Below are 8,869 nucleotides of genomic sequence, written 5' to 3'. Positions count from 1 at the left end.
AAATGATGACAGAGTCACCATATGATAAAATGACAACTCAGTCGAGTAGGTGAATGTAGGTACTGTCAGCGATGTCTAGTGGTCTGTATATAGCTCTTGTGTCGTTCCCGATGATGAGGGTTAAGCGTGTTTTCGTCTACTCCTACTTGCACCATGTTACATTGAGGGACGTTGCGTGGGTAGACAGTTTTTGGGATGCCTATAAATTTCTCACGCTCACTCCTCCTCGGTTAGTATATGTGGCATCCCATTTTGCTCGTACCATGGCATGTAATCATATGAAATACCGTAGGCCAAGATGGGTTCAGAAACGGCTTCCTAACGATCCTTGTAACATCCCAAACTATGGGTTAGTGACCAAATTGTAAAGTTTCAGAATTTGGTGACTAAAGTAGAAGAATGAATTAGTTTAATGATTTACTTGGAAGTATTTCCTAAAAGTTGTTAGTAATTATTAAAGGAACTAAAGGGTAAAATGGTCATTTGATCATGTAAGGAATTAAAAAAAAATGTGTGATAGTGGGAATATATATATTTTACACGTGGGAATTGGGGGAAACAATGTTTCCAGAATTCTCTTCTCCTCCTTTCTTCTTTGTGCGTGAAGCTCCAGCTCAAAGGTGAGTTTCTTAATTAGTTGGTTATTTGTTGAATTAAAAGTTGGGTTATGATGCTTAGGTGATACTTAAGCTTAAGGAAAGCTTAAGTTATCTTAAAATCAAAAGATAAATGAGTTAGGGAAGATTAAAGATTTGGAGTTCTTAAGTGAATTTCCAGAATGGAGTTGATAAGTTGAACTTGAAGCTAAATTTGACTTGTCATCAGCTTAATTAAGAAGTATTAAGTTAGAATTGGATTTGAAACATGTGGAAAAAGTATGATTCTTGAAATTCCTAAAGAGGAGAGGATATTAAGGTTAAAGATGAGATAAATGAATATTAATGAGTTTAAGTATGTATATGAAAGTTAGGAATATGAAAGGGGTTGAAATATGAAGGATTTAATCCAAAAAGAATGAATTTTCAGGTTCAAAAAGAGGTTCTGGGCAGAGTGCATCGATGCACATTTATAGTGCACCGATGCATCAATGTTAAAACCCAGAAATTTGTTTTGTGTATCGATGCATTGGTAGTGCATCGATGCACTCTTTTAAAATAAATCGAATGCAATTCGTGCATCGATGCATAAGTAGTGCATCGATGCATCCCATTAATAAGGAAACACGAATGCAATTAGTGCATCGATGCATAAGGCATGCATCGATGCATCCCAGTAATAAACAAACATCGAATGTATTTTATGCACCGATGCATCAGTAGTGCATCGATGCATACCTTCATTAAAATATGAAATTGCCTTTTCTCTTAGTCTAAAGAGTGAACCATTAGAGTATATTAGTTATAATACTAATATAGATCTATGTATGATGTAGATATAGAACGTGATCCCGTTCCGGATCAATTGAAGGATTATAATCAAATCAAAGCAAAGCTAAGGTGAGGGCACCTTCTCTAGTATATGAGGTTCAAGGGAAAATAAGACTTGTGATAAGTCTATTTCCAATAGTGAAAAACATGAATTCATAGAAGTATGTATTTGTTATGATTTATATGTGTGCATGAGTATATGTGTTATTGATATGAATATGGTAAGTAAAAGGGATTAATGGTGATGATAAGAATAATAATAAAGATAATGAAATGATAGGTATATGTGAATATAGGTATTGATGTGTTTTGTATGTATTGTAAGATGATGTTTATGTGATAACATGATAAGATGACAATGATTTACATGTCATATAAAACATGAGAAATGTTATGAGCCATATGAAAGAGAAAGTATATGTGATACATGAGGGTGAATCCTGTGTTTATATGAATATGAACTCATATGAGAATTGACATGAACTACGTGATTACATGCATATGTGAATGAAACCATGAGCTTATATGAATATATGACATGGTTACATGAATATGTAAAAGGATATAAAAGATAATGCCCATGTTATGTGTCATGAGAGCTAGGGGTATAGTTGGCATGCCAAGAGTTGAGGGTTTACCTATGTCTTTCGAGACATATGGACAGTTTACCTAGGTTCTTCGAGACCTATGGATAGTTACCGAGGATCTTTATGACCTCTGGACAGTTACCGAGGATCTTTATGACCTCTGGATAGTTATCGGGGTCTTTGTGACCTCTGGATAGGTCCTTCGGGACATTTATATGAGCTGTGGTGACAGCATAGTGGTGCACAACCTCAATAGACTCACATATCTAGTTCTCACAGGTGCACATGGGCTAATAAGAGATAACATGGAATGTACTGTATATGATATATGTGTGTTAGTGATTATTGTATATGCTATAAGATATATGATGAGCTTAATTGATCATATAAACAAGAATAGAATATAAAGGTGATAATATGATAATGATAGGAAAGAAGATAATTATGTATGTGGATATATATATATATGAAAGGTGCATAGTAGATTACATGTATATGGGGTATGATGCTTGTATGTGATATGTTAGTAGAAATTGTTCAAGCATGATTACGAGTTAGAGTTTTATTATATGTTTTATGCCTCACTAAGTCAACGACTTAGCGTGTGATTGTTTCACACGTAGGTTACAGAAGTGAGAAGTGTAAAGAGCTAAGAGGAGCAAGACAGGTCAGTATTTTCCTTATAAAGTTTCAGATCAGAAAATAGATGATTTAAATGTGTATAGTTAATCTGAATATAGTTGGCATGTACTAATTGATTGAGTTGAATATGCTCTGATCGATTTTGGTCAATTTATGTAAATACACAGTTTTTATTTTAATGAAAGTTTTAAATTTTTCTTTGAATTTTTGTCAAGAGTCAAAGTTTGAAAAGTCAATGTGACACCTCAAACTCGTATTCGGGTCGGATATGGGTTGAGCGTGTTACAATCCTCGCCATCCACTGCACCACCCAATCCACATGATACACCTCCCAATTAACATATGTCTTCCCCTATCGCGTTAGGCGATGTAAGGCATTGTCCAAGGTTATTGGTGGTGGCAGAATTGTTTGGACACGACCAAATTACAACAATACACGATTAGTAGGATACCACTCAACGATCTCATGGATTATCAACGGGACCACCGACATCCAAACGTGCGAATTGTGACGTATCTCATCCGGAGTTCACGCTGTAATAGTTTCGTCACTGTATGACGTTCACACAAATTATACAAATATTTTTTAAACAATGTTAGAAAAACTTGAATAAAAAATTATTATTTAATTTACAAATTAAAATTATATAATCAATTACCTCGTCAGTCATCTTATCGATCGACAATCTAAAATCACGCAGACTTTTTGGTAGGTGGGAGTGACTAAGTGCGACGATCCACCTATCATTCATATAATAAAATATAATTATTTGTAAAACTCAAAAAACATGTAGTAATAAATATATAAACGAAGGTTATTTGTAATTACCTCCGAAGTAATGAAAATTGTAATAGGGTCGGTTGTAAAGGAATTGGCACTAAAAAGTGCATTCGAAACCAAATACACGATTGTAAAAACATCAATTAGCCTCCAAGTGCTTGTTTGTTCGGATTAACACCTTTACATAGCTCCCAGTACTAAAGGCCAATACCGTCGATCTCCAACTCTTATTTTTAGAGGCCCGTAAATCACATAAATGATACAACCACATCAGGTGCATTTTGTTTCGAGATTTATCATGCATCAAGACCCCAAATAACTTGTAAAAATTTGAGCACGAGAAAATTGATGTAAAATAAAAATGGTGTGAATACATTAAAAAATTATAATAAAAAATTACAATAACATAAACTAAAACAAAATTTAAATATTATAAATAAATAAATAATAATAAATAAACATAGATTTAAAAAATTACCTGTTTAATTTTTGGAGTAGCATCGACAGAGAGCTGATTAAAATTTTTGTCCAAAAATTTAATGTAGATCTTCCCTCCATCCAAATCGTCCTTTATTAGAGTAACTCCGAGCAGTTCCTCACACTACTTTTCCCAGTCCCCGTGAGACTTATTGATAATAGGATTTCCATCAACATGTAGCCCAAGATGGTATGCGACATCTTCAAGGGTAATACTCGCCTCCCCACAAGAAAATGAAATATGTGCGTCTCCGGTCTCTACTGTTCAATTAACGCATTTATCAATAGAGGGTGTAACTTCGTACCACCAGTTACGGTGCCAGTGTAACCAAAACTGGTTTCGTGCAAGTATGGAATAATATTGTCATTAGGAGACGGGAAACAGTTGAAACTCATCAACGAACGTTCATATCCCTTCAAATATATAAATAAATAACTAAATAAATAAATTCAAATTAAATAAATAAATTCGAGTTGAATAAATAAATAAACAAATAAATTAGAAATAAATAAAAATTACTACCATTTTTCCGCCATTAGGTGCATACATGCGGAAGATCAACACTCAATAGTCCCGCCATAATAATATGAGAGAGAATATATGAGAGATTTTTTTGAATGAAGGTGTGAGGAATTTGGATATAGTGGCCCTCACACAACCATCACTCACCATCGAACCTTACCCACCTCCCCCGCTGTTTCATTCAAGCCATCATTGAAACCTAAACATATAAACTGTGGGGGACATGTATCATTATATTGTTGATGAGAATTACATTACAATGAAAAGTTTTCAGTTTCATGACCAAAGTGAAGACACTCTAAAATTTCAACGACTGTTAATGTAGTTTATCCTGAATACTAATTCATAGTAATCTAAATCAGTTGAACTAAATTACAATTTTTAAAATCATCATACGAACTAATGGTTGTTGTTCGTTACAGTAAGAAATTGGAGCTCAACCAGTGGCTTGTAGCCTTATCCAAATACAGAAACAGAAGGGTTTCATAAAGTACCAAGTCCTTCGAAATTCGTTTTCCATCAATTTCGCCGACAGCCTAGGCCTTGTTTTTCATCTTCTTTCACTTAAAACACATACTAGATTAATTTAGGTTTAAAATTTTACTGGATTTGAATTAAACTGCCACTGCATGGAATATATATGCATACCTAGTAATTATTTAGTAAATAGTCCAGTTATTAACATATAAAAATAGGCTAAAATGTATATTTCAAGAAGAAAATTCAATTTTTTAGTGATGAGAGGACTAAAACCTCATTATTTCTCTTAAATCTATATACTGAAAGCACCTGACCAACCTCTTTACATTGACAAATCCAAGAGCTCAGAAATGAGCATTATGTTCATTTATTATGGCCATATACCATAAATGCATAATTTTTATTTCCTTGTTTTGACTTGCTTGTCGCCATGCACTTGTCTTTACCCTGAAGATGGATATGCAGAGAGATGGTGAAATGATGAAAACCAAACAAATTTCAAAAACTCTCCGGACAAAACCTCAAGAAAAGTGGACATTAATTAAGGCGGTCGTTAGGTCAATTTATGTCCCGAGAAAGTTAATGGGTTTGACCCCACTGTTGTGATTCATTTTCATGACGAAGAAAGATATACGTGCCAATATCATCACAAAGTTTGGATCTTGAGAATCGATGCGAGTGTTTTAAGCTTTTGTTTTTTAAGATCACCTTGAAGATTCGACTCTCATAGTGTTTTTCAGGTCTATTTTTTGGTATGATTTTTTCACTGTGGTTTTTGTTTTCTACGACATTCAAAGCTGGACAAGCCAGAATCGTACAATGATGAATGGGTTATGGCCATACGTACAGTATTTTTTTCCTTTCCCAATTAGAGCATTGGGGGTTTTTTATTTAGCACATTAGATCACCTGGGTTTTTATTTTGGATTCTATGAGTTTTTTACAGTGTTTATGGAACTCGTCATGTCAAAAGCGAGTTTAATAAAAATATTTTTTATTTAAACTCGTTACCTTGAGGTGACGAGTTTCAATAAAATATAATTTCTTTTATTAAAATTTATCACATCGAGAAAAAAGAATAAAAAATATTTTTATTAAAACACATCACCTTGATATGAAAATTTTCATATACTGTAGAAATACTGTATATTCCAAAATAAAAGTATTTGTGCCCTATTTTACAATTTTTTGGGCTGCCTTATTAGGCCATAAAAATCTACGTACAATGGTGAATTGGGTTGGACCCAAATTTAAAGTGGACAGGGCAAAGCCAGCCGAGCAGGTTGAACCCAATGAAGCCTCTGTCCTTCATTTAGAGCCCTTGAGCTAATCAGTCCCTTTAAAGATCCGTCCATTTTTCGTTTGAATTTCAGATCACGATATCAATGAAAATTTTTAAGGGTAAAATATACAAATGATGCCTCGTTATAGAACGTTGTATTGCTGATCTCTCAACTCTTAAAAATTATAAAATGGTCCTTTGATTATCGGAAGTTATTTTGTTGGTTTTCTAACTATTAAAAGTTACAAAATAATCATTCAACTATTCATATGTTCAAACTCATCTTTCTATTAAGATTAACGGTTGCTTGAGCTGACGTTAACATGCTGATTAGAGTATGATAAAATCATATTTAATCATGTCTACTAGCACTGTCGCTGCTTTCAAACACTAGCTGGACAATATAATGTTTTAAGCACTGACTCGAGGGCGTGATGCAAGTGAAGAGTTTAATACACAAAATACAACTCACGATTTTGGGATTATATTTTATCATATCCAAGTTAACAGCTTAACGTCTAATTTAGACGACATCTAATTTTTTAACGAAAAAAGACAAATTTGAAACATATGAATAACTAAGTGGTCATATTATAATTTTTAATAGTCAACGACTCAACAAATAACTTTCTATAATCGAATGATCATTTTATAACTTTTAATAATCGATCAACTCTTAAAAATAGAAAAGGCTGTGGAGTATATATATGGGAGCGATTGTAAATTGGTGGATAATCCTAAATGCTTGGATATGAACCTTCGTTCACCTCCTTCTTATTCCATATCCACCTTCAGCTTCCTTCTGTTTCTTGTTGATTTCCGAGACGATGAGAAATGTAGACGGTGACAGTACCTCCGGTGTCACCTTCCACTCGTGAAGATGCCATGCAAATCTTCCGGGCCTTCAAAGGTAACCTTTTCTTCTTCACTTCTCCATGTTCTTTTCTTCAGGTTAGAATTTCAGCTAGTTGATCCGTGGGATCTAAATGCTTTCTCCGTTCCATTTTAAGGAATAGGATGTGATGCGGGAGCGATCGTGGATATTCTAGGTCACAGAGATGCCACACAACGCCCCTCATCGAACAAGAATACGAATCCAATATGCCAGGAACTTTGAAAACGAATCCATCGTGGATATTCATACAGGTCTTCAGTGAAAGAAGTAGGGCACACCTTTGCGCTGTTATTGACGTCTACAAAAGCCTGTTCAAGAAAACATTGGAGAAGACCATAAGAGATGAAACTCACAGGAACTTTGAATATGCCCTTAAAACAATTTTAAGATGTGCCGAAAGTCAACCAAGGTTCTATGCCAAGGTGAGGCCAAAAACTCCAATTCTTCTATTAGATTCCAATATGTTTAATTATAATATTGTAGATGGAACAAGATGTTTATAATATTGTCGAAGAGAGAGAAATAGAGAGAAAGGGTTCAAAGGGTTCTACATCTCTATTCTACCTCCTCATGAAAGTAAAAGACCAACCAATGATCATTTGACCATTGGTTGTCTAAATTAAAAGGGATAAAACACCTATTATCACCATCATAACCATGTTGTTAAACCAACTAGTATAAAACGAATAATTTATTTTAAAAAAACATTTGTTCTGACAACAGGCGTTGCGGAAGGCAATGAAAGGTCTTGGAACTGATGACACTGCACTAGGAAGGATTGTGGTTACCAGAGCTGGGATTGACATGCAACACATAAAGCTCGAGTATCGTAGGAAGTATGGCAAGACCTTGAATGATGCCGCCCATTACGACACATTAGGACACTACAGAGCTTTCTTGGTAGCCCTTTTAGGTCCCAATAATTAGGTCTATCCTACTACTAGCCGGGATACATATAATGGGTAGGGACTCAAGCTTTAAACGCTGCATTAATTTAGAGTTTGGAGATTGAATATTCATAACTTGTACATTGTTGATAATGCTCATTAAATATTAGAAATATGCTAGTTAGGTTTTCACTAGTATATACTTAAATTAGGTATTTCCATTAGTATTGAAAATGACTATTTTGCCCTCACTATTTAGCCTATAAATAGTGAGCAATTTCATTCATTTCATACATCCAAGCAAACATTTGTTTTGAAATACTCCTATCTTAAGAGTGTTGTTTGAGTTGAGAGAAGAGCAATACCATGTTAACTCCAATTTTCGGGTGTACGAATTCTTGGAGAGCCGTGTTAACCTCGGGGGAACGGTCCGCCTACTGTAGCGATTACATACATCGGGGCAAATTCGTTTCTAAGACAGTGATTTTTACCACGACACGGTTATCATTCTGATTGATTATTTTATTTAATATTTTTCAGTCAGTGCTAACGCCTCGTTTTGCAGCAGTCTATTTTTCCAACAGTTTAGAAACGAATTATACTGCTGTTGAAAGAATATTTGTCATGTTTGATCATTGATACAAGGAGTTCAGTTTGATCTATCTTGTTACTGGAAGTTAAATTGTTTATATGTTTTAATGGCTACAAAATTGCGTAATTGGTATTGCTTGACTAATTTTGAATGATCGCATGTTTAATAAAAAAACGGTTTTTCCTCTAAACCATTTCAACTAAAAGCTTTAAATCTTTGCAAATAAGCTTTTGTTAAGTTATTTAATAGCTATACAAGTTTTTGGGTAATAAAACGTTTACTGTAAAGTAATGTACG

At 34.2% G+C, this 8,869-nt stretch overlaps 1 protein-coding gene across 1 annotated transcript; it reads left to right on the top strand.

Annotated features, from left to right (window-relative positions):
• Window positions 1-6,957: 6,957 nt before the first annotated feature.
• On the top strand, window positions 6,958-8,070 carry LOC120140003 (annexin D5-like). The gene is made up of 3 exons (XM_039155079.1): window positions 6,958-7,108; window positions 7,209-7,515; window positions 7,817-8,070. The coding sequence occupies exons 2-3, from the start codon at window positions 7,300-7,302 to the stop codon at window positions 8,018-8,020; spliced, it is 420 nt and encodes a 139-aa protein (XP_039011010.1). The 5' UTR covers window positions 6,958-7,108; window positions 7,209-7,299; the 3' UTR covers window positions 8,021-8,070.
• Window positions 8,071-8,869: the final 799 nt, after the last annotated feature.

Source organism: Hibiscus syriacus, unplaced genomic scaffold, assembly GCF_006381635.1.
Source record: "Hibiscus syriacus cultivar Baekdansim isolate YM2019G1 unplaced genomic scaffold, ASM638163v2 tig00002237_pilon, whole genome shotgun sequence".
In the NCBI taxonomy this organism is placed as follows: domain Eukaryota; kingdom Viridiplantae; phylum Streptophyta; class Magnoliopsida; order Malvales; family Malvaceae; genus Hibiscus; species Hibiscus syriacus.
The sequence above is the reverse complement of the archived record's forward strand: the minus strand, read 5'-3'. Positions and strand labels throughout refer to the sequence as shown.